General features: G+C 39.5%; 1 protein-coding gene and 1 non-coding gene across 3 annotated transcripts in view; one reads left to right on the top strand and one right to left on the bottom strand.

Annotated features, from left to right (window-relative positions):
* Window positions 1-26,756, bottom strand: part of SBF2 (SET binding factor 2) — a 479,501-nt gene that overhangs the window by 19,462 nt on the left and 433,283 nt on the right. For both annotated transcript variants that reach the window (XM_032241013.1, XM_032241012.1), the window contains 4 exons: window positions 19,435-19,619; window positions 15,842-16,018; window positions 12,541-12,642; window positions 11,623-11,808 (listed from right to left, as the gene is read on the bottom strand). In XM_032241013.1, coding sequence (XP_032096904.1) covers window positions 11,623-11,808; window positions 12,541-12,642; window positions 15,842-16,018; window positions 19,435-19,619 — 650 coding nt within the window. The remainder of the gene's footprint in view (window positions 1-11,622; window positions 11,809-12,540; window positions 12,643-15,841; window positions 16,019-19,434; window positions 19,620-26,756) is intronic.
* TRNAD-GUC lies at window positions 8,495-8,566 on the top strand. Its single transcript has one exon. It is a non-coding gene; the product is annotated as a tRNA-Asp (tRNA).

Consider the following 26,756-nt stretch of genomic DNA (forward strand, 5'->3'; position numbering starts at 1 on the left):
TATACAGACTGTGGTGCCATCTCACAATGGCAGAAGGTAGGCTGATGACCCTGTGACACTCCCCACTCCACTTTGCAATCTCACCTCTGTATTTCTCAAACAATCTCTCCTGACCAGCTAGAAAATTCTGTTTGGTTGAAATAAGTTCCAATCATAATTATACTTGCTTAAAAGCTGGTTCAAATTAACACTACAGGCAAGCTGGCTAAAAGTCAGCATTCCCCTCCATGTTTAATTTGGCAATATGGATCTGTACTTAGTCAGCTGGGTCGGCCAGAGCGAGTAGGCATATCTGTCATATGTTGACCGTCCAGTGGACAAATAGGAATTTAGGTCATGATCTGGATATCACTGATTTATCAAAATTTATCATCTGGTTAGGAACCTGGTTTTCTGTGATGATTAAAGGGCTTTTTTCTACATTTTCTTACTGGCTTTTTAATTGAACTAAAATTTTAGCTTGTAAGTAATACAAAACAAAATGGATTTTAGGAAGATGCATTAAAAGAGAGTTTGATTCCTGTGCTGCAAACCACGGAACTGCTTCCTTGATGTGAGCCAATGCCTTCCTGTTGCATCGCATCTCCAAAAGACAGCAGAGCTTTCCATGGGCCCTGGCTCTGAATGGCTAGGTAGTGTGCCATACTCCAGGATTTTAGAACTATAAGCATTAATAGTGCGAGTTTTCTCATCAGTGAAAATGAAGGGATAAGATATCATGGGTTTCCTATGATCATGCAATATGAGAAACTAATTATAAAGGCTGGCTGGGTGCAGTGGCTCACAACTGTAATCCCAGCACCTCTGGGAGGCCAAAGTAGACGGACTGCTTGAGGCCAGGAGTTTCAGACCAACCTGGGCAACGTAGTGAGACCTTTTCTCTACAAAAATTAAAACAATTAGCCAGGTATGGTGGCATAAGCCTGCAGCTCCAGCTACTCAGGAGGCTGAGGAGGATGATCACTTGAGTCTGGGAGTTCAAAGCTGCAGTGGAGCCATAATTGTGCCACTGTACCCCAGCCTGGGTGACAGAGTGAAACCCTGTCTCTGAATGAATGAATGAATGAATGATAAAGGCTAACCTTGAAGAGTTTATAGTTATAATAAAAGAAGCAGATCTGACATAATTAAGGATCAACATTAAAAAATACCTTTTATTTCCTTGTTTTGTTAGCCCTCTATGTGTATCTCAGTAGTTAACCATGTCCCTTTTTTTTTTTTTTTTTTTTTTTTTGAGACAGAGTTTCACTCTTGTTACCCAGGCTGGAGTGCAATGGCGCAATCTCGGCTCACCGCAACCTCCGCCTCCTGGGTTCAGGCAATTCTCCTGCCTCAGCCTCCTGAGTAGCTGGGATTACAGGCACGCACCACCATGCCCAGCTAATGTTTTGTATTTTTAGTAGAGACGGGGTTTCACCATGTTGACCAGGATGGTCTCGATCTCTTGACCTCGTGATCCACCCGCCTCGGCCTCCCAAAGTGCTGGGATTACAGGCTTGAGCCACCGCGCCCGGCAACCATGTCCCTTAATAAGGCAATTCTCATTCAAATGCTTGCCCCTACTGATACTTATGCACAGCAAAGATGGCCCTGGGTTTGACTCTCCAGTAGGCCTGGTTCTCTGGTCTTCCTGGCTTCTTTCTTAAGCCTAGCTCAGACCTTAAATTTCCCCCTCAACCTGTCCTGTAATGCCATACAGAGCTCTCCAGTCCAAGCTGTTGCTTTGGAATCAATAGTCCCACACCCAAGGAGCCAGTGATGGAAAGGGGGTTGACTCAGACTGTGGGTGCTGGGACAGAAGAAGGGGACAGGGCAACTGAGGATGGAACTTGGTTCCCTACCATCAGAGTCTTGGGGCAAAATCTGCAGTGTGCTCAGGCAGGGTGAGCTCCAAGGACAACTGCCCCAACAGCCCTTGGAATGAACCTTCAGTAGTCACAGGCCTGCCCCTCACTCACTGTTTCCAGGGGAGGAAGAATTCTACTGATCCGGTCCATATTATGTTCTAAAATCGCTTTTAAAAATCTTTGTTAAAGCCTCAAAATAAAATTTCTCTCAATGACTATTCTCCATAGAAACCACATGCCTCATACATACTTGTATCTTTTCTTGATTATTCTGATATTTAATCTACTCAGGAATACAATTTTGAAGACCCACTTCTGAGGTAAAAGTGGAATGGAAATAATAAATATGATCTTAAGTTGAACTTACAGGCATTTCAGGGAGTTCATGTGCTCAGATTAAAAGTGAAACTTCTTTACAAGTGAAAAAATGTTTTCATAGCCCAGTATATTGGCCTCACCACAAGCCCTCTACAATTATGCTAGAAAGGTTAGACAATTTTCCAAGGCCTCTTTCACCTACTCCACTGGGACTGGAATTGGTGCCTGGAGACAGCATCATGGTGTACATGCTTGGGGCACTATGCATGTGTCCTCCTGTGTGCCACAGTAACACCTGCACTTGCTGTTTGGGGTTGAAAAATAATCTGCCTCCAAACTGGGGTCAATGATCAGGTCTACTGGAAGCAGAAGAGAAGATGCAGAGCAATTTGTTTTTTACTGTTCAGCAACAGTTCAAGTAACAAGCATGTAAACATTTCTTTGGTGGAAAAAAGAAAAGTCAGATGGACCTTAAGGCTGGGTTGATTAGTACCTAGATACCAATTTTGTAATCTGACATTAAGAAACAAAAGGAATTTTCTGAGATGTCTTTCTTCCATAATGTATGAAGAAATTATGACATGGCTGATTTCTTACTGGTGCTTAGATTTCCAGGAAGCAAGAAAAATCATACTTTCTCCATTGAGTCCTGCACCCCAGTGACTCAATTTGTCCAGTTCATTGGCTTCTTTTCCTCTTTGTCAATGGAACTCACTTAGACTCTTGTGATTTTAATTGGCATTTTTTAATGAAGAATGACATCAAGTATCTTTTCATGTGCTTATTTGTATATCTTTGGTGAAGTCAGTAGAAATGTTTTGCCCACTAAAAAAATAAGTTGCTGGCTGGGCACAGTGGCTCATGCCTGTAATTCCAGCACTTTGGGAGGCTGAGGCAGGTGGATCGCTTGAGGTCAGGAGTTTGAGATCACCCTGGCCAATATGGTGAAACACCATTTCTAATAAAAATACAAAAATTAGCCGGGTGTAGTGGTGCACACTTGTAATCAGAGCTATTTGGGAGGCTGAGGCGAAAGGATTGCTTGAACCTGGGAGGCGGGGTTGCAGTGAGCCGAGATTTTGCCACTGCACTCCAGCCTGGGTGAAAGAGCAAGACTTCATCTCAAAAAAAAAAAAAAAGTTATTATTGAATTTTAAGGTTTCTTTATGTATTCCAGATAAGTCCTTCAGCAAATACAGGTATATGGTTTACACATATTTTCTCCCACTGTGTCATTTGTCTTTTCATTTGCTTAACAGGGATTTAAAAAAAAATTATTTATTATGTTTTTTTAGAGGTGGATCTTGCTATTTGCCCAGGCTGGTCTTGAACTCTGGGCTAAAGTGATCCCACCTTGGCCTCCCAAAGTGCTGGGATTATAGGCGTGAGCCACCATGCCCAGTATCAGCCTTATAATATTTGTAGAAGCTGTAGAGATAATCATCTTTCTCATTTCTAATAGTGGTAATTTGTGTCTTTTTTTCCTCAAGCAGTCTTGCTAGAGGTTTATCAACTTTATTGATATTCTCAAAGGACAGCTTTTGGTTTCATTAGTTTTCTTTATTATTGGCCACAAGATTTTGGGGGCCTAAAGGCAAGTGTGCTTCAAATAAATTTAGCCTTACTATATTATGTAGAATTAGGAATGATAGGTATTTCAGCTAATAAATTAATTCTATGTCAGCATTTCCCTAAGTATGCTGACGAATAGAGTTTTAGACTTCTCTCAGGCATCATCTGGATTTTGTTGTCCAATAATTTTGTATTTATTTAGCTGCAGGTTAAAAAGTATACAGACTTAAAAGACTAAACTGCATGAAACATTTTAGTTTTGTTTTTCCATTATGGAGTGAAACCTGCCAACTTCACTTATTTATAAGAAGAAAATCTGAAATGGAATTTGGAGAAACATGAATTTATAGGGTCTTATTTTTTTTTGCCCATATGCCATTAAGTACTTTGTAAAATTTAAAGGCCCATAAAAATAAGCTATGACTCAAATCCCTGGAAAGATCAACATTTTGGAAGTAAAGTTCAATACATTAAAACTGGATTCTGCTTTCAGAATTATAAATATTGAGCTACAAGAGACACTATTTATCAACATGTGAAAAACTGTGGATATGGTTAAACAGATCCTAGAAGAGTATGTAGCTAATAGTAATTTTTATTGTTTTACAAATTAAGATTTAACAAACATTAATTGTATACTTTGTGTTACATCCTTCCATATTATATGGCCTCAAATATTAAAAGCTTTGATGCAAAACTGCCTTGTTATAAAACAGATTGGATTATGTTGTCTTGCAGTTTGCAATTGAATAGGAAGCAGATATCAGAAACTCTTGAATATACCAAGAATCCATCAACTACTGCTATTTTGCCAACATTAATAAATAAATTTTAGAATAACCAACCTGTGTGGGGACAGCTTAGCTGCTCACATATGTGCTCACAAGGAAGGCTCATATCTTCAAAAGGCAAATAGCTTTTCTCTTTGGGGTAGGACCTAGCATAGTGCTGGCTTAAGGTAAACATGAGGAGAATCACATCACAAAGCCAGACCGGAATGAATCAATTGACAATTTGAATAAACTTTGAAATCAAAGTCAGTTGTTTTTCTCAAAGTAGGAAATAGTGAAAAAGTTCTAAGATGCCCTCAGAGATTTACTCTAATGCTGAAATAAAGGGGATGCTTTCTTTATGTTTTCATTAATACTATTTTTATGTTTTTCTCCTGGTATTATATTTTAAAAAGAAATTTTACATAAAAATTTAATCTTTGTATTCTGGATTTTTTTTTTTAATTTGGCTCAACTATTTTAAGAAAAGGAAGTCCTGTAATGATATCATTTGAGCTAAGCCAATTTCTTTTAGAAGCAAAAAATCTGCCAGATGTTGCTATTATGAAACAGCGAGCTAGCATTTATAATTCATTTGACACCTGGATATACTGGCATAAACAATGGCTTTTTATATGATGAGGCAGTTCTAATTTAAGGTCAGTGCTTCATCTGTTTTTTTTGTAACTTTATTAGTACTAATGGACAAGTCTAGGCATATGTCCATGGACTGCCTTTTGGCATTCGGCGTGTTAGAAATGGTTAATAAGCAGGGAACACATTCCATCTGGGAAAGCTTCACTTGCTGCTGTGTAATTTTGAACTTATTTTTTTTTTTTTAATGTTCTTGGGCCTATCTCTGTTGTGTGTCCCTGAGAGACTGAGGGCGGCACTAATTCGAGTTATCTGGTAAAAGCCAGGGTCATGTAAAGCACTAGTGTTCACTTGAAAGGCATTCAAAGAAAGCATTTTTCTAATGCCTAAAACCAGTATGTCAAGGATGATGAAACACTACCTATAATTAAGTCAGCAAGAGTCGGAAAAACTATTTGTTAACTATAGTCTTCTTAGATTCCTCTGTTTTTGAGTTAATAAACAATCCCCTTTCAGCACAAAATAATTTGCATCACCAAAGCTGATACCTATGGGAGCCAACATCCTTTATTTACTGCAATTAAGGTCATATGCTTGCTTTGCTACGACTTGTCTGCATTTAGGTATGTATGAGGTATTAAGTCAAAGGAGGATTCAGGCAAATTCTTATAAATTTATGTTTTAAGGGGCTGGGCACAGTGGCTCAGGCCTGTAATACTAGCATTTTGGAAGGCCAGGGCAGGTGGATCACGAGGTCAGGAGTTCGAGACCAGCCTGGCCAACATAGTGAAACCCTATCTCTACCAAAAAAAATATGAAAATTAGCCAGGCATGATGGCATAGTCCCAGCTACTCAGGAGGCTGAGGCAGGAGAGTCGCTTGAACTCGGGAGGCGGAGGTTGCAGTGAGCCAAGACCACGCCACTGCACTCCAGCTTGGGTGACAGAGCGAGGCTTTGTTTAAAAAAAAAAATTATGTTTTCATTTAAAAAAAAATTTAATACGGCACAGCCAGATTGGAAATCATACTAATAGGGTCTTTAGATCCTGAACAATATTACTTTTTATGTTTGTGAAGCATTTACCTACAAATAATCAAACTTCAATTAAAAGTAAACTTTGGTTTTTGATTTCAGAACCAACCAGTTTATATAGAACATTTGAATTTTAACTCTATATTCTAAAAAAAAAAAAAAAAAAAAAGATGAATCTTAAATTTAGCTGATTAGTAAAGAAAACAGCATAAATTAGGCCGGGCGCGGTGGCTCATGCTTGTAATCCCAGCACTTTGGGGGGCCGAGGCGGGTGGATCACAAGGTCAAGAGATCGAGACCATCCTGGTCAACATGGTGAAACCCCGTCTCTAATAAAAAACTACAAAAAATTAGCTGGGCATGGTGGCGCATGCCTGTAATCCCAGCTACTCAGGAGGCTGAGGCAGGAGAATTGCCTGAACCCAGGAGGCGGAGGTTGCGGTGAGCCGAGATCGCGCCATTGCACTCCAGCCTGGGTAACAAGAGCGAAACTCTGTCTCAAAAAAAAAAAAAAAAAAAAAAGAAAACAGCATAAATTAAACATATACCCCAAATTGTTTTAATTAACTTAGCATTTTGGAGTTTTGGCATCTATTGTACTGTATTCTAAATATAATAGGAATGTAATTTATGCTACATCTTAACATATGTTAAATTGCTTTAATCATACCACTTAAGGGGTACTAACAGAATACAGGTTACCTTCCAACATCTAGAGCTCTCCTGCTCCCATCCACCCAGCCCCACCCCCAACAATAAAATATAAGAATTTCATTCCAAGTAAGGATTATTATACTTGGGAGACAATGAGGTTCCTGTCTTTGAGGACAGTATGTCTTACATGAGAACCTCCTATCTCTTACTGATTGTGAGTGGATTATTTTGCTGACTCTAATGTTTAGGTGTGCAGAATTCTGCAAGTTGAACATAGAGATTTAACACATTAAGTAGTACATTTAACTTAAGCCAAATTCAACTGCACAAGCTCATTCCCCTGGAATCCTCCCCCATTAAAGGAATTGTTAAGAGGTAAAAAACCCAAAAGGGAGTGGGGAGAATGGGAGGAAACACAGTATCGGGCCAAAGCAATTCAGCAATTTTTGAAAGATGGAAAATAGAAGGAAAAATAGCAGTAAATGATAGAAGAGGAGAAGCTATGTTGAGATTCCTGCCAGGAGGAAAATGATTTAAGAAGGTAACAATTCGCTGTGTAAACCCAGAAAGGCTCAGGGCACAGAGGCCCAAGCATTGAGTAATGCAGAGGTGAAATGGAGGCTATGATGGGACTAGCTGGAAGTCTACGGAGGCAGTTGTTATGATTACCCTTTTCAGAGCAACAGATCAGAGGTTTATTTTCTGAAAAAAACAAAAAAACAAAACAAAAAACAAGAAAGCAAAACAAACCTGATAAGCTCTAGACTTGGGAACACCAGGCACAACTGGGTTAGTGATGAGACTTGAGAGACACTGAAAACAGCATGGAGAAAACAAAGTCTGCATACTGAACTGGGATTTCCCTGGACCTACTTCCTGCCCTGCTTCCAGAAAGCAGGCAGCCAGACCTACAAGCACCTTCTGGGCCCCAGACAGACAAATTCTTCTAATAGAAACAAGATAGCTGCTGTTTTCTTTTTCTGGAACTCTAGTTTACTGAGATGTTGGACTTACTAATTAAAGACTGTTATTTTTTTCCTCCAGATTTATTGAAGTATAATTTAAATATAATAAAATTTCCCTACTTTAAGTGTACAGTTTTATAGTTTTAGTCACTGTACACAGTTGTGTAACCATCACCACAATCATGATGCAGAACAGTTTCCTGATGCTGAAAAGTTTGCTTATGCCCTTTGCATGATGATTGATCCTGTCCCTTGGTCACTGGTCCCAGGCAATCACTGATTTGCTTTCAGTCACTGTGGTTTTGCCCTTTTTAGAATGTCATATAAATTAACTTATGTAGTAGTTAGTCTTTTCTGCCTGGCTTCTTTCACTGAACATAATGATCACAAGATTGGTCATGTTGTTATAATATTAATATTTCATTCCCTTTGTGTGATGGGTGGTATTCCACTGAATTAATATACCAGAATTTGTTAATCTCTTCATTGGTTGATGGACATCTGTTTTTCATGCTACCCCTTTATAGTTGCACTTATTTTCTTCTTCCCCCCCCATCTTGAATCTGGCAACCAATAATTTATGATCTTGTCATTTTGAAAATATTAGCTGGGCACAGTGGCTCACACCTGTAATCCCAGCACTTTGGGAGGCTGAGGCAGATGGATTGCCTGAGCTCAGGAGTTGATTCTATCCTGGACAACATGGTGAAACCCTGTCTCTACCAAAAATACAAAAAATTGTCCTCGTTAGTATAGTGGTGAGTATCCCCGCCTGTCACGCGGGAGACCGGGGTTCGATTCCCCGACGGGGAGACTGAAAGACTATTCTGGCCGGGCGCGGTGGCTCAAGCCTGTAATCCCAGCACTTTGGGAGGCCGAGGCGGGTGGATCACGAGGTCAAGAGATCGAGACCATCCTGGTCAACATGGTGAAACCCCGTCTCTAATAAAAATACAAAAACATTAGCTGGGCATGGTGGTGCGTGCCTGTAATCCCAGCTACTCAGGAGGCTGAGGCAGGAGAATTGCCTGAACCCAGGAGGCGGAGGTTGCGGTGAGCCGAGATCGCGCCATTGCACTCCAGCCTGGGTAACAAGAGCGAAACTCCGTCTCAAAAAAAAAAAAAAAAAAAATTAACCAGGTGTGGTAGTGTGCACCTGTGATCCCAGCTACTTGGGAGGCCAAGGTGAGAGGATCGTGTGAGCCTGGGAGGTGGAGGCTGTAGTGGGCTGAGATCATACAACTACATTCCAACCGAGGAGAGAGAGTGATACTCTGTCTCAAAAAAAAAAAAAAATTATATACATGGAATCATACCCAATTGGACCCTTTGAGATTGCTTTTTTTTCTCATTCAATATAATGTCCTTGAGATCCCTTTAAGTTGTTGCATGTGCCAGTAATTAATTCCTTTTTATTGTTGAGTAGTAGTCCACAGTATGGATGTATCCCAGTTTGTGTTGCCATTCACCTGTTGTAGGACATTTTGGTTTCCCGCACTTATATTCAAATTGGATATGTGGAAGGGTAATTCTTTATGACATGTGGAGCCATTGAAGGTTTTTGTTTGTTTGCCTTGAAGACTTCTGTGGAGGGGAATAACAGCATCGCATCTGAGCTTTTGGAAGATTATGCCAGCAGTTCTACATAGGATATTCTAGATGGTCTTGATGATGGATGAGCATGAACAAGACTTGTGGTCTTTCAAATTCGTATTCATTGATATTATCTATATATTGTCTATTATATTCCAGGGACTGAAACTGTAATTGTGTTAGATACTAGGGATATGAAAACTAGTATGACATAGTCCCTGTTCCCAGGAATTCTCAGACTAAGGAGAGGGCAATAGTTACATACAAATCAATATACCTTAGTGTTATAGATGCTATCAAAAAAGTCTATACATGACTCATTAGAAATATAAATGAAGTGGGAGGGTGAGGGTTAGCAAAAGATTCAAATAATTATGAACTAAAATAACATGTATAGTGCTCAGAACAGTGCCTAGCACATAGTAAGCAGTCAACACATATTAGTCATTATTGTTAATAATGGTGGTTGGTATATGGAGGCAGGAAATAGTCCCGTCCATTTGGTAAGCATAATAAAAAGATAAGCATGAAAAGAAGTGCTTTCATGAGGAACTCATATGCTTTCACTTGCCTAGAAGTGAGAAGAGATGCTTCCTCCTCTCCTTTGGACTCAGGCAAGCTTTCTGTTTCAGAGACAATGGTCTCCACACTTCTCCCTCATCTATTTGCCAAAAGGAGTATGAATAAAAGGGTCAATATTCAAACAGAAAACAAATATAGTACACTATTTGCTGCAAAGAGTTTAAAGGTACACACTTAACCTTGTGACCAGCAACTCCAGTTGCTGCTGGGACAGATCAATTAAAATTCTTCAATAGGTCTTTTCATTAATAAGTAAATTAGAACAGTAAAAAACATAGCCTCAGGCCGGGCGCGGTGGCTCACGCCTGTAATTCTAGCATTTGGGAGGCCAAGGTGGGTGGATCACCTGAGGTCAGGAGTTCAAGACCAGCCTGGCCATCATGGTGAAACCCCATCTTTAAGAAAAAAAAACAAAACAAAAACATAGCCTCCTGTGTGTGGGGTGGAAGGTTGGGAAGTCACTGCTCATGAGTATGGAGTTTCTGGAGTGATAAGATGCTCTAAAATTGACTGTGGTAATTGTTACAGAACTTTGTGAATAGACTCAAAACTACTGAACATTTTAAATAGGAGAACAGTATGATACATAGTTCAACAAAGCTGTTATTTACAAAAATTATGTAGTGATTTAGAAAGTTGATGAAGTGATTATTAGAATAAAAACAGAACATAACCACATACTAACTTGGTGTCATCAGAAGACTTAGTTTCATCTCTGGTTCCTGAAAACATAGTTCTACCTTTCTTTCCAATCGGTATTAGAGGCCAGTGTGTTTCAACGAGGCTCACCATTCCCACAAATATGTTTGACATGCCAGAACCCATTCATCCAACCCTGGGATTGTGGTCAAATGAAACAAAGCTGGAAATAGGCCTGCTTTTCCTAGGCCAATTCAGTCTTCAACTTGCAAGCTCAGTGCCATCCACTTCTCAAACCCAATCCTGACCAAGGCCCCATCCAGAGGTCTGTATCTGATGTGCCTGGGATGAAGGCAGGAGGGAGCCTGGAACACTCCCATCTCCCCTACTCTCACCGCATTTGAATGGATATACTTGAGTTCCCACTTATAAGTGAGACTATGAAGTATTTGATTTTCTCCTTCTTCATTAATTTGCTTAGGATAATTGCCTCCAGCTACATACATGTCATTGCAAAAGATATGATTTCATTCTTTTTTATGGCTGCATAGTATTTCATGGTGTGTATGTAACACATTTTCTCAATGTGGTAGAAATGACCAGTGTTCTCAAGCCTATACGCCTGTCTGACTGGACCCTGATTATTTCTCCAGGGGTTAGACTTTACCTCTTATGTTCCCAGGCACAGGCTAGGGTCCTCCCAAACTGGGCAGACCATGTGCTGGATTTCAGGACCCCCAAAAACCTAGAGATTTTGTTCTTAGGTAATAAGCCCAAGTTTGCTCCTCTTCTTTGAAGACAGTAATTTAGAGTGCTGGCTACTTCACTTGGGGCAAGCCCAATAGCCAGCTTAGCTGTTCCAGTTTCAGAAACCAACCAGTTTTTTTTCTTTTCCATTCCTAGGAGTCTACTGCTAAGATTTCAGCATGTCCTATGGCTGAGTTAATCAGAATTCTGACAGGAAGGTACCTGGCATACCATCGCAATGCTCCATCAATGCTAGTATGTTGTATTCTTTCCTTCACATCAAGTCAACTCAGTCTTTCTCTACTTACCTGGTGTACACAGTCTAAGAACTGTAAGAATACTGGAGCAAAACCGCTCCCCTGACAGTTGAGGGTCAAGCTGCTCCGCTGATTGAATTTGTGACCGAAAGAGAGCCACTCTTTTTCAACCAACATCCGGAAGCCTTCAAGTGTCCTATAAAAGGGATCACTGAGTAACTGAACCAGGGATGTCACCTAGGGCACAAGCAGGATGGATTTGTCATTAATTTTAGTTCTGAAAAAAAAAAAGTCCTATTACTAAGATAAAAGCACTTCTTTCTGATGCTAGCTAAATCACAAAGTTACCTGGACAGCAAATTTGTTCACTAACCATTCCAGGCTGGCCAATAAAATGAATTCTGTAAACTTTCCAGTAAAAACTAAAACTCAAATTCATTTTGGCTACAAGTTTACATTCAGGGAATTAAGACTTTAATCCTTAACTGGCCAGTTTGCTGATGGCAACCTTTTCCTAAGTTAATCAGAGGTCAGGGGATCAGTTCAGATTGATTCTACTTTTTGGCAGATGCAGATTAATGTCTTAATGTAGCCTGAACTGACACTGTTTCTTTTCACTCTGGAGAGACTTAAGGCGGGGCTTATAGAGAGCCAGGGGATGGACTGAAAAACCCAGGAAGGTTGGTCCACCCCTTACACTGCTGGTCAAGGGCTCCATCTGCAAGCCTGCAGGGTACATCTGTGGATGGAACAGCTTGATGCCTGAAGCCAGAGCTCCAGGCTGTGTAGGGGCTGAGAGCTCACGGTACAGAGTTTTCTGATGGATACCAGGTGATGTTAAACACAGGGCTTTCTCTGTCCATAAACATATTAGTCATTATACAAAAGATTCATCTGAAGAATTCAGAAACAACCAAATGGAAATATAAATATAAAATGAACTATCCAAAAATATGTCTAATAATTTACTTGTGCAGTGATGTCCCAGCCTTCCTCCAAACAGACCAAAACCGAGGAACCATTCTCAAGTACTTCTGATACAACCACAGCCAGCTGCAATATTCTGTGAAGCTAAGATAGTGAAAAACACAATTATTAGACCAAGCACTTTCTGAGTACACAAGTCAGAGTTGCTTTCAACCCTGGATAATCAAACAAGTTAGGGATAAAACGCTTGGACAAAAGAACCAGTTCCTTCCATGGGTACTGCAAAACCAAATACTTAAAGGTTATTTTAAAGCCACTTCATGGAAAGAAAAAGAAAAGAAAAGAAAAGAAAAAAAAAATTAAAGGAAAAAACATAAATACTTAAAAGTTCTTCCATATCAAGATTAAACAATGATACTTTTGTCTGGGTGTAGTGACTCATGCCCATAATCCCAGCACTTTGGGAGGCCAAGGCGGGCAGGTCATTTGAGGTTAGGAGTTCAAATGACCTGGGCAATATAGTGAGACACCCATCTCAATAAAACAACAAAATGATACTTTTAAAAAAGTAGACACACTTTAAAACAATACATTCTAGTAATACATAATGAAATAAATGACCTTACATGATTCCCTCAAAAGTAGGTGAGCTATAATTCCATAGAGTACAAAAGATAAAGCTTCTATGTGAATTTCCCAACAAAGGAAGAAAATTCAGATGAATTTTATTGGATTTAAAATTTGTTTTTCCATGATGCAATACATTCTATTTCAGATACTCCTAATTTTTTGGGAATTAGATAGTGGTGATAGTTACACAATGTTGTGGATATACCAGAAAGCATTGGGTTGTACGCTTTTATCATAAGGATAAATTTCATGGTAAGTGAATTACATGTTTAAAAAAGATACTCCTGGTGGGCATGGTGGCTCAACACCTGTAATCCCAGCATTTTGGGAGGCTGAGGCGGGAGGACTGCTTGAACTCAAGAGTTCAAGATCACCTGGGCAACATGTTAAAACCGTATCTCTACAAAACATAAAAAAATCAGCCAGGCATGGCAGCACGTGCCTGTAGTCCCAGCTACTCAGGAGGCTGATTTGTCTGTACTGTGTACTAAATGAGAATAAAACTTTATATTTGTGCTAAGTTTTTAAAGCTATATCAGTTGGCTCAAAGTCCTTAATAAACAAGGTATGAGAATAGCATATAGATTTTATTTTTTATTTATTTATTTTTTACTTCCTCTAACATGGATCACAGGAAACAAAGCATATAGATTTTAAAACCAAATGTATAGCATTCTAGTTTTAAAAAATATTTTATCAGACATAATTTGCAATTTGAATCCAACTCAGAACAAGAACAAAAATGAAAAAAACCATATCTTAAACAAAGCGAGGCTACTTTAAACACAGGAATAAGGCAAATGTCCTACTCAGTAATGAGAAGCTCCTCACACAGTGTTTCTACAACATAGCTATCACCAGGCCTGAATTCTCCTGGGCTCAGAATTTGTTCTAAGAAATGTCTATTATTAAAAAGCCAAAAAATAATAGATGTCGGCGAGCCTGTGGAGAAAAGGGAACACTTATAACAAGGCTAATGGGAATGTCAATTAGTTCAGCCATTGTGGAAAGTAGTTGGCCCATTTAACCTAGCAATCCCATTGCTAAGTATATACCCAAAGGAATATAAATTGTTCTACCATGAAGACACATGCACACGTATGTTCAGTGTAGCACTATTCACAATAGCAAAGACATGGAGTTACCTATATGCCCATCAATGGTAGAATAGATAAAGAAAATATGGTACATATACACCATGGAATACTACATAGCCATAAAAAGAATAAGCTCATGTCCTCTGCAGTAACACAGCTGAAGCGAACTAATGCAGGAACGGCAAACCAAATACTGCATGTTCTCACTTCTAAGTGGGAGCTAAACATTGAGTACACATGGACACAAAGAAGGGAAGAGACGCGTGGGGTGTACTTAAGGTTGGAAATGAGAGGAGGGTGAGGATAAAAAAAACTACCTATCAGGTACTATGCTTATTACCTCGGTGATGAAATAATCTGTACACCAAACTCCCAAGACATGCAATTTACCTATATAACAAACCTATATATGTACCCCTGAACCCAAAATAAAACTTGAAAAAAGAATTTGCTTTAAGAGTTCACTTTTAAAATGTCAGTATCCTAAGTGGGCAATTATTTTCCACTGTCTTTAGTCCCTAACTTTTGGTACAGGTCCACTTTCTAGCAAAAAGCAGAGCACAGAATGTATCAGAAACATGGATGGGTAAGTTGGGTGGTGGGGTCCGTTTGGAGTTGGGGCTCATAGCCTAGGGACAGAAAGGAGTATTGATCAGTTCCTTCCATGGGTATGCAAAGCACCCTAAATTGCCTTAATAATAATGAACACGGCATGATACATTTATAGCCAATTGTGTGTGTGGCAGCATTTCTCTTTGGTTTAAGTATCTTGAGAACAGTTACTGACCTGGGTACTGACATCATTTTCTTTTTTTTTTTTTCTTGCCTTTTAGTCCAATGTGTTGTGGGAAACAACCCCTTTTCCTCCTCCAGAGAGGCAGGATGCTTAGAAGTAGATGGTGGCAGGGGGCTGGGAATTTCTGCAAGGTGGTAAGAAATAATGGGGGCCAGGTGTGGCAGCTCACGCCTGTAATTGTAGCAATTTGGGAGGTCAAGGTGGGAGGATCACTTGAGGCCAGGAGTTCAAGACCAGCCTGGGTAACATAAGAAATAAAGGGGCCTAAAGACAAGACCCTCTAATTTCTCCATAAAAGTTCAATTAAGAATATCCCAAGGTTGAATGAACTGAAAGACAGACATTTTTCTCAAGCCTTAGGTAGGTTTGGGGGCATCCAGTGTGCCTTTGGTGGCTGGTTTGGGGATAATCTAAAATCTAGAGACCTTGAACAGGCAGACAAATGAAAGGTGAGAGCTCTTTGAGTCATGCAGAAATTGCCATCTGCCCTGGATCCTTACTGTATTGACAACTAGGCAAGAGCCCTGTAAATACATGCTGACTAAATCTACTGAACATAAAAAGTTTCCATCTAAAATAGTGTCCTACAGACACCAAACTTTCAATTACACAGAGATAAAAACCCAGTGATCAGGATTACTACTCCCTCACCTCCAATACCAGATGACTTCCTGAAACTGAAAGGCCTTTACAGATGGCACACAATGAAGGAGGAGAATGTTAAGTAGTGGGGGAACAAAGTATTTTTTTCTCAAATACAGCTCTATATTTCTGCTTGGCTTCTGTTTCTTTGAGATAAAGAAGCAGTTGCAGGCATTACCTGTGGGAACCACTCAGAATCTCCCAGTGCTTTCAAGAAGGTCACTTCTGAGTCAGTCGGGATGGTGCTTGGGATACAAGCCCTCATCAGCTTCTTAAAACTGGCTTTCACTTGTCGGATTTCATGAAATTCAACAGGAACAAACTCACAATTTAAAGCAAATTCTACCTTGAAGTTCTGTGGATGAAGATTCAGAGAGTTAGGAGATGAAGTACTATAGGTAAGACAGTGATGTTTTCAATGGGGCAGTGCACTGAAATAGTTAGGCGGGGCCACACAGCTGCAGAGGCTGCCAATGAGTTTGTAAAAAAAAAAAAAAAAACCATGAAAGGTTTTGTTCATTTCTATCTTTGGGATAATATTTTTTCACTTAATATGACATGTGTATCAACCTATATTTATTTGAGTACTTTTTTTTTTTTTTTTTTTTTTGAGACGGAGTTTCGCTCTTGTTACCCAGGCTGGAGTGCAATGGCGCGATCTCGGCTCACCGCAACCTCCGCCTCCTGGGTTCAGGCAATTCTCCTGCCTCAGCCTCCTGAGTAGCTGGGATTACAGGCACGCGCCACCATGCCCAGCTAATTTTTTGTAGTTTTTTAGTAGAGACGGGGTTTCACCATGTTGACCAGGATGGTCTCGATCTCTTGACCTCGTGATCCACCCGCCTCGGCCTCCCAAAGTGCTGGGATTACAGGCTTGAGCCACCGCGCCCGGCCTATTTGATTACTTTTTCATTTACATCTTTAATCCATATTTAATTCATTTTGTGTGGGTATGAGTGTTGCATTATAATTAAAGAATGCTATATGATGGCCTACTGGTATATTTCATTTTAATAATCTGGTTGCCTAGCTCTGAAGAAGATTGGCATGAGTCCTCTAACTTTTCATGCCAAAGAATGAATTATTATTCTCAAAATTTTTCCACTTTCTTTTTGTTTTGCCCAAATTACTCTTGCTGGACCATCTGCTTTTCTAAGAGCAAAACTGCTTTCTGGAGATTGGTTGCACAGCAACATGAATGTACTTAATAATACTGAGTCATACACGTACAAATGGTTAAGATGATAAATCTTGTTATGTGTATTTTACAATTTTTCCTTTGTCTTAATAATTCCATTTTAAGGAAGCTACTCTAAGGAAATAATGTAATAGGAAAAAAACCCTAGGGAATGGTATCTCAATAAAAAAAAATAACAGAACCTATATGCTTAGAATTGTGACTGTAATTTTATATACAGAAGATAAAGAAACCTAAACAACCAACAATATGGGATGAACAGTGACTAACGTAGTTATGAAGACTACTATCTGACATGACATGCAAACACGATGTTAAGACTTAAGATAAAGAACCTAGCAATATACATGAGTTCCTCTCTATTATTTTTAAAAACTTGTAATAGATAAAACACAGTTCACTTCTCTGGAAAATAGATTCCTATTTCCCAGCTATACGTGCGCTAGGTATGCCTATCTTACAAACCAGGAGTTACCAGCCAAAGTACTGAGACCCTCCATTAGGCTGTAAGGAATTTGTTCCTCCTAACAAAGTATTCAAGTATGTGAATTTACCTAGGTAAAGAAGGCCAAATTCAAAAATATTTTCAGAGTAAGTCACTGGAATTTATTCGCTTTCCTTTATGCTTCTTTGTCGGAAGAAAAAGGTGTGGAATTGTAAATGGACAGCACTGTGTTAGCTAGAATGTGGCACATATCAGGCAGATACAGAGCCATATTCTACACACAAAACTGAATGAAAGATAAAACCTGAATGAAATATATAAAATTGCTAACAACTATTGTGCCAGAATGGTGCGATTACATTTTTAAAAATAGTAATACTTGGCCAGGCGTTGTGGCTCACCCCTGTAATCCCAGCTCTTTGGGAGGCCGAGGCAGGCAGATCATGAGGTCAACAGATCGAGACCATCCTGGCCAATGTGGTGAAACCCCTTCTTCACTAAAAATACAAATATAAAAAAAAAAAAATTGGAATTAGCTGTGTGTGGTGGCACGCGCCTGTAGTCCCAACTACTTGGAAGGCCGAGGCAGAAGAATCGCTTGAACCCGGGAGGTGGAGGTTGTAGTGAGCTGAGATAGCGCCACTGCGCTCCAGCCTGGTGACAGAGGGAGATCCTGTCTCAACAACAACAAAAAAATACACACACACACACACACACACACACACACACACACACACACACAGACACAGACACACTTTATTGAGGAAGGACAGAAAGAAAAAGAAAGAGGGCTGAAGGAAGAGAGGGAAGGAAAAAGTCTGCATCTCAAGTCTTTCTTACTCCAGCATGTATGGTGACACAGCTAATCTGAGAAACGATGTGCAAAGAGAATGGCAGAGGTGAGTATTCAGGAGCTAAACCTCGGAGAGTGATTCGTATCACGAGTAAGTGGTGTGTGGAAGCACGGAAAGTCTGTGCTCTGGAAAAGACACTGGTACCAGCAACCCTGGATTGCTGTTGAAAAGTGTTCTATTTTCTGGATATAAAATTATCTACTATATCAGAAGATACATATACAGATTTAAAAATTAAGCATTACCCAGCAGTTTTATACCCTCTACCCTAAAGGTTGGTGACTAAGTGGTTGCAGCAGTCCAGGCAGTGGGAGATGAACTAGCAAGGCCAGCCTGCTACAGAAGAGATGACTAAGTCACTGGCGTCTTAAGGGCCAAGCATGTGGTATCTTGCTAAGGGCACCCGGCTCACAGTTTCTGTTCCACGGTTCAGCCAGAGGTCTGTCTTGGTTGTCCAATGCCAACTGCAGCACTGACCTAAACGCTGAGGAGATTTCTTTCATGTCCTTTCATGTCCTATACACCTATTGATAGTAATGAAATTTATTTTGTAATGTGTGACTTGCAAAACATTAAACTCAAGGAATTATCGTTGTTTTTGGAGGAAAAGACCATCTTTACAATTTATGGGCCCTCAGCATAGTGAAGCTCTTCAGCACAACAATTTAACAGTAAGAATAAAGTTCATTAGCATCTAGTATTTTGAATTTTCTAACATGTCTTAGGATATGTGAGTCTATCTGTATAGCCTTGCAAAGTCTTAACAAGTGTTACTTATAAAACCTACCCTTGGCCTTGCCTTGCCTCCATACATGGTACCACAGTCTTCCTCTCCCCATTCCTCTATCTTTCTGTACCCTTTTTAATCAATAGGTTTACAACAAGAAAACTATCTGTTTTGCTTTGGGCAGATTCCTGTGGAAACTGAATCAAAGCTGTTGAAAATACAGCCTGATTAAGCCTTATTTCTTTTTTTGTATGTATACTTCCTAATATTTCTGATGTTTATGTTGATTTTTTACGATTATGAATAAATATTTATTTTCATGGCTAATAAATATGCATATGTATTTATGTGTATATATCTATATTAATATTAGTATGTGTATAAATAAATATAAAAGGAGAGCTCATTTTTTTGAGACTGATTATTAACTCCAGGTTAAGAATCATGCTGTAAAAAAAAATTCTAGGAAAGCTGGTTTGTGATGCAGGTTTTATAAACAGATCGAGTGCATCCATGAAGTTTCTAAGTGAGAAAAAAGAAATCTTACCCTTAGTTGTGACTTTTCACCAAATATGTAAAGGGCTGCTTGCCGTTTCAAGAGCTGGTTTTGTAGGTAGGTGCTGTTACTGAAGGAGGCCGAGTGATCCTTGCCTGCCAGCCGGGCGCCAACATCAATGAAGGATGTTGGAGAGCTGATCAAGCGAGTGCTAGAGCGGAGACTTGCCCACACACCTTCACAAAAGTCAAAATAATGGAGTCAGAACATCGAATGTGGGACTGCTACTGACTAAGGAAAAAGCTGCCTTCTCTGGAGCTACAGTTTTAGAGGCCATCGCAAGTTAATTAATCTAAAAATCATAAGTCACATGGTCATTTGTTACTTACTTTTGTAACATAAACATTCAATATAGCATTTCAAAATCATTCAATCTTAGCCTCAGAAGGACCCACAAAATCACCCAAATCAATCCTATTTTATATTTGGATGTAAATTCAGGATTTAAAAGTAAATACTAAGATCATAAGTAGAAGCAGTGCATTGATACTGGAAACAAAAATTGCTGGCAGGAGATACGAATAAAGTCTAGGAAGGCGAATGCTGAGTTACTCAATTTCTCAGGGCTTCATGAAAAAAGTAAGGAACATTCTTTTGCTTATTTGATCAGTTTGACAAGACATTTAAAGATATAAAATAGAAACTTAATAAGTCTACTCAAATCTAGATTTGGAATTAATATTTGTATATCATGCCAAAACACTGTAACTCTAAACAAGATTATATATTTTTTTCCAGTATCCATGAAGAATGAGAAATTATAGATTTAGTAATGGGCATGGTGGCTCACACCTGTAATACCAGCACTTTGGGAGGCCAAGGTGGGCAGATCACTTGAGCCCAGGAGTTTGAGGCTAGCCTGGGCAACAAGGTGAAACCCCATCTCTACCTTAAAAAAAATACAAAAATTAGCTGGGTAGTGCATGCCTGTAGTCCCACTTACTTTCGAGGCTGAGATGGGAGGATCACTTGACCCCAGGAGGTGGAGGGTGCAGTGAGTTGAGATAGCACCACTACACTACAGACCGGGCAACAGAACGAGACAGTGTCTCAAAAATAAATAATAAATAAAATAAAATGTACAGTAAGAAAGAGAGATCTTTTTTTTTTTTTTTTTGAGATGGAGTTTTACTCCTGTTGCCCAGGCTGGAGTGCAATGGCGTGATCTGGGCTCCCTACAACCTCTGCCTCCCAGGTTTAAGCAATTCTCCTACCTCAGCCTCCCCAGTAGCTGGGATTACAGGCATGCGCCACCATGCCTGGCTAACTTTGTATTTTTAGTAGAGATGGGTTTCCCCATGTTGGTCAGGCTGGTTTCAAACTTGACCTCAGGTAATCCTCCCACCGCAGCATCCCAAAGTGCTGGGATTATAGGCATGAGCCACTGTGCCCAGCCAGAAGCAGGTATCTTCAAAGAGAAAGGGCAAGCTGACATGCTAGAAGAGTCTCAATGAGATAAGCTGATCTTAGTTATATTAATTAGGAAAATCAAGATCTCTACATGCAAGTGAGACTATTATATATCAAACATCCAGACACAAAGGCATGTACTAATTCTCAAATTTGACTAGCACTGTATCACCTTAAAAGCAAGAAGCCCTCATAAATCCCTGTAGAACTGTGGTGTTCATCTCAATGATGGCGTCACAGGCATACAGGACTTTCCTACTGCCTCCCTAAAGTGGGTTTCTTCTTCAGGTCTAGGAAGGCTGATTGAGAAGCTTTAGTCTTCTCCCAGTATTAAATCAAAGTCATGTTTCTAGGTGACCAGAAGTCACCATGACAATGTCGCATCTGCTTCTCTTTCTAAGAATTTATGGGGTCAGGAGACTAGTTCCCAAGAAAAGTTTTCATTGGTGATTTCAGCTTCACATGCATGATTTTTTTTTTTGACAGAGTCTCGCTTTTGTGCCCAGGCTGGAGCGCAGTGGCGTGATCTCAGCCCACTGCAACCTCTGCCTCCCGGGTTCAAGCAATTCTCCTGCCTCAGCCTCCCGAGTAGCTGGGATTACAGACGCGTACCACCACGCCTGGCTAATTTTTGTATTTTTATTTTAGAGACAGGGTTTCACCACGTTGGTCAGGATGGTCTCAAACTTCCAGCCTCAGGTGATCCACCTGCCTTGGCCTCCCAAAGTGCTGGGATTACAGGCGTGAGCCACCATGCCCAGCCACATGAATCTTTCTATGTAGTCTATGAGGTTTTTCTTAAGACATTATGGCAAGTATCACCTTTTCTGTAAATGGAATCACAGGAAATTCAGAATGCAGATGAGAAGAAATGATGTAATTTTACAAATGCAAAAAAATTTACTTGTAACATATGCAGTTGCACATGAAGATGGTTTAAAAGAGTGACATATTAGGACACATAATACAGTACCTTGATTACGAACTCTTCCCTTAGCTGAAGATTTGGAATTTGACTGAGTAAAACATTTATCTCTGTACCCATGCACTGGTAGGTAAGATTAAAGACAGAAAGAGAAATAAAATGTATATAGCAGTAAATGTCAGGGCAGACTGAGTAAGAGAAGAATAGGCTATTTAATTTTTTAAATTAACAGGGGAAAAATATAAATATAATAAAAGTAGAAGATTTAATTAACAAACAAAAAGCTGCACAGTCACAAAAAAAGATGCATTGAGTACCTGTTAAATGAAATTTCAGCACCTGTTTATAAATACTATAAGCACAATGAAATGGACAGCACACAGCAGAAGGTGCCACTAAAAAATTATACCAAATGGAATAAGCTTTTGAAGACTGTCATTCAGTCAGAAACAAATTTATATAATAAAATTAAGGAATTTGGGGTGTGTATGTGTAGATGGTAGAAATACGTTGGTCCTAATATTGAAGGAGACTGATTGGTGAATGCTCCGTGTTGTACAACACATTTGTTCTTTGAGCAAGGTCATCACACCAGGAAAAAATGAAGCTCTAGCAACCATTTGGAATAACTAAGGGCATGTTTTTGCAGTAGAGGATTAAGCATTGCCACGCTATCTTCCTTCTTCTCTTTTCATTTGGAAATTATATTATTTTCCATAGTTATAAGCAGCAAAAAGTCATAATCCTGTGACAATACCCAATACCATTAATAATATAGCTTGTGATGACTGAAGTAATGACTTCTCTTGAAATCCCTACTTGCACAAAAATGACAGGCAGTGTTAGAGATAATAGTTTTGTAATTTGAGTAATTTTTTTTTCCATCAGAAAGAGAGGTTTATGGTAATGGCAAACTTTACCTGGTAATAACAAGAATTGTGAGCAGTTTTAGCACTTTCCAAGCAAACAACTTGCTCAAGTCAATTAGAGGAAATGATTTTGTATTTATTCAGGATCGCAATCTTGAATAGTAGTAGTAATGTTATACAATGCACAATCATATAAAATATAACATAATAAAAATAACTAGGGCCGGGCACAGTGGCTCAAGCCTATAATCCCAGCACTTCGGGAGGCCAAGGCGGGCAGATCACGAGGTCAAGAGATCGAGACCATCCTGGCCAACATGGTGAAACCTCGTCTCTACTAAAAATACAAAAATTAGCTGGGTGTGGTGGTGTGCGCTTGTGGCCCCAGCTACTCGGGAGGCTGAGGCAGGAGAAGTGCTTGAACCTGGGAGGCGGAGGTTGCAGTGAGCCGAGATTGTGCTACTGCACTTCAGCTTGGCGCCTGGCGACAGAGTGAGACTGTTTCAAAAAAAAAAAAAAATCATTAGAAGTGATTTTTCATTCCCACTTCACTCCTTTGCAAGCAGAAAATGAAGGGCACTGATGGCTTTGGTGGCCAAAGGAAGTCAGAAAGTAAGGGCTGCAGAGGTGCTGGCTGACGGCATACAGAGAATGTGACTGCAAGACAGAACGAAGACTTGCAATGACATGGCCCAGGCACACTGTGTGGCTGGCTCCTCTGTCTTGGCTGACTGCTCTCCTTCCTGCCCTCCTTCCTGCCAAAATTTTGAACTTTCCTATTGAATATGGGACACTAAGATGATTATAGTGACATTGGAGTAGTTCCTGATTCTGAGATACTGTTCCCCTAAACATCACACTTTCTTATGCTAGTCTCATTGCCTGAAATGATTTCTCCCATTTCCCTACCTGATACATTCCTACTTAACCCTTAAGATCTAGGTGCAATGTTAGCACCTCTGAAAGGCATTCTGACTGCTCCCAAGCTGAGTAGCTCTATTTGAACTTTGATCATTGCATCATTATTATTTGCATATTCTTTTACTCTACAAGGTTATGTATGTGAAAGAAAGACAAAAACTCAGGACTCCAGTTCAGTATGCCAAAAGGAAAAAATTAAGCTGAAAGCTGAGACATACAGGAAGGCTGCCTTTCCTTTTGTTTTTAAGCAAACAGCTATAGTTAAAAGGTTAAATTTCTCCACAAGTAGCTACTCTATGTTCACTTTATCTTATAGACGAACACGTAACTGATTCTTCCCCTACCTGCTCCTTTTCTCTTGCAACATGTGGATTACCATACCCTCCCTCTTTCCCGTTTAAATATTAAAGCCCTCAAAATCATTGTTGGAGAAAGGCACAGACCTGTCTCCAGGGTGTGTCCTTAACCTTGGCAAAATAAACTTCTGAATTTATTGAGAGCTGCCTAAGATACTTTTTGGTTTACATGTGCTTGCAAGGGCGGGAACCTAATCACGTTTGTTCTTGTATGTATGCTGAGAGCCTGAAATATAGGCACTCAAAGAATTTGTTGATTATTTACTTTCTGCACACCAGTCCATTGTGAGCTGTTGTGACTCATTATTATATCTTCAACCCTATTATTTGCAAGAGGGAAAAGAGGGATATTAAATGAAAAACATTAAGGACTTACCCCAGATAGAGGCTTATCAATGAAAAACTGCTGAGTTTTTGCCAATTAGTAGAAAATCAGCAATGATAAAATGGCCAGTACTGATAGGGGCCAGAGAGGGCTTTGAGAATCATAATCCCATCTGGAAGTCATTTTAACCACAGGAATTAGACTACTGCATTGGTTGTTGGTGTTGAGGTCTACTTAAGATTTTCTGAATGATTTCTAGATGTTCTGGGCACTTAACACCAGCAAAGCGTCTCAAGCAGTGTTTTTCCAAACTGCAAGATCCTCCTTGTGGATTGGGAAACTTGGGAAATCACTTTAGTAGGTCAAATCAGTATCTTTTTAAAAAGTGAAACATAACAGTTGAAAATACTAATGAGCACTGCATGTGGTACAGATGAATATTGTTTCACAAAACTTTTGTTTCAGTATATACATGATACATTTTGCATGTGCCTTAGTACTGCCTGAATTGTGATATAAAATGAATGGGCATATATGCAAATAGATATAAAATGCATTTCTTACTGAGAGTCATGATAAAAAAAAGTTTGAAAGTCACTGGCTAGACCTAGGGCATAGCCTTCTATCTCCTGCCTTAGGTCAGTAAGGCTCAAAGCCATTCAAATGCAAATACCGACTTTCTTCCCATTTCAGCAGAGTATTAGGCAATGGCAATGACAAAAATAACTATAATAATGACAACTAACATTTATTAAAATGCTACTATGGGCTAGTTACTAAGTTAAATGTTTTACATATATTATTGTTTATTCCTCATAACTACTTGAAAGATCCATATTATTTATTCCTTAATTTTAAAGATGAAGACACTGAGAATTAAGAGTTTCCCTAATTTGCACATTGTAAGTAGTGGGACTTTGGTTTGAATCAGAATGTAACTAAACTCTTAATGTACTGTTACCTGAGGAACCATGTGACCTTGGCCCAATCAGCAGGAACTGGCTAAGGTGACTGCTTCAGGGAAGACATGGCGCAGTTCATTTTCCCCATAGGAACGCATTATTATTTAGAGAACCAGTGTTTCCTATGCACTGGTATAATTTCCTCCGCTATGTTCAGACCAAAGGGGAGAAGGAAAAGAGATGCTTAGGTCACATGTGGGGCCTTATTCATCACTGTGATCTTATACCTGGCCCAGTGCATGGAGACACAAGATATATTCACTAAATTTATCTGCACTGATAGGATGCAACACTGAACTAATTCTAGTCCCAGTTATATTAATATTTGCTGTGTGGCCTTGGCCAGGTCACTTAATCTCCCTGGACCTCTTTATATACCTATCTTGCAGGTTATTTCAATGATAAAATAATACATGTAGAGAAACTTAAAATGTAAGGGATAAAAAATTAAAAAGCTGCCTCCATGTGGCTACTTCTCAAATATACCTGGCTATTATATTTTGGTATTTGAGAGGCAGTACTGATTTTTCTCAAGGCATTTCTCTACTAAACAAAGACATTTATTCAAGTTGTAAGTATATGTGCTTCACCCATTGGGCTTAAATGTTGTTTTAATTTTAAATGAAAAACAATGTGATCTATTCACTTCTTACTTTTAAAGCGGTTCTTGTGTGAAAAAGGATGCATCCCTTGCATTAGGAACTCAACAACATGCATGCTGAATGCAAAGTGATCATCCTGACTGAAGAAAGGGTGAAGGTCAATTTTAACCCTGGCTCATCAGACCAAGAGAGGCACACAGTGGAAATAACGTAAGAAAACTAGGAACTAAGACTGTATGACAATGAACGGAATGAAAGGTATTGTGAAAACAGAGGAGAAAAAACAAAAAGGTTAGGGAGAAGAACTGGGGGTAGGGTAAAAATAAATAAAAAGAAGAAGAAAAAGAATTAAATGATAGGAGGCTCCTCCCACAGTGGTATGGAGCACTGGAAGAATGAAGAGGCTGTACTGTGAGTAGGTACAAGGAAATGCATTAGTTGCAGGGCATGGGTGTGTCTATACCTAGTCTTGCCCTGGCCAATCTGAATGTGTGTCTGCCTGGCATGTTCATGTTAATAGAGAATCTTTTGAGACTTCCTTAACTTGCTTGTCCCAGTCCATTCCTCCTACTTGGAGAAGGAATGACACTATCGGAAAAAACAGAGAAAGCAGATAACAGAGAACGTTGAAGGTGTCAGGAGACAGCAGTATCTCTTTGTCCAATTCATCACTGGGACTTTAGAAGGTCTTGGAGGCTTTGGGAGTGAAGAGTTAAGAGATGGAGTAAAGGAGTGAGATTTACATTTCTGGATTTTAGCTTAAAATGCCAAAATGACAGGTATCTAGTTAGGAGTAAAAAACTGTCATAAGGAAACAAGCCAAATGCACAGTAATTTTCAGCAGAAAGTACTTGAGAAGGGTGTCAGAAATAATAATTATAGCCTCAGATATGCATATAGTGGTCATAAGTTAAATTGGAGATTTTAATCTGAAAAGGTAAAT

Source organism: Sapajus apella, unplaced genomic scaffold (genome assembly GCF_009761245.1).
Source record: "Sapajus apella isolate SASKATOON/1434 unplaced genomic scaffold, GSC_monkey_1.0 scaffold47, whole genome shotgun sequence".
NCBI classification, from domain to species: domain Eukaryota; kingdom Metazoa; phylum Chordata; class Mammalia; order Primates; family Cebidae; genus Sapajus; species Sapajus apella.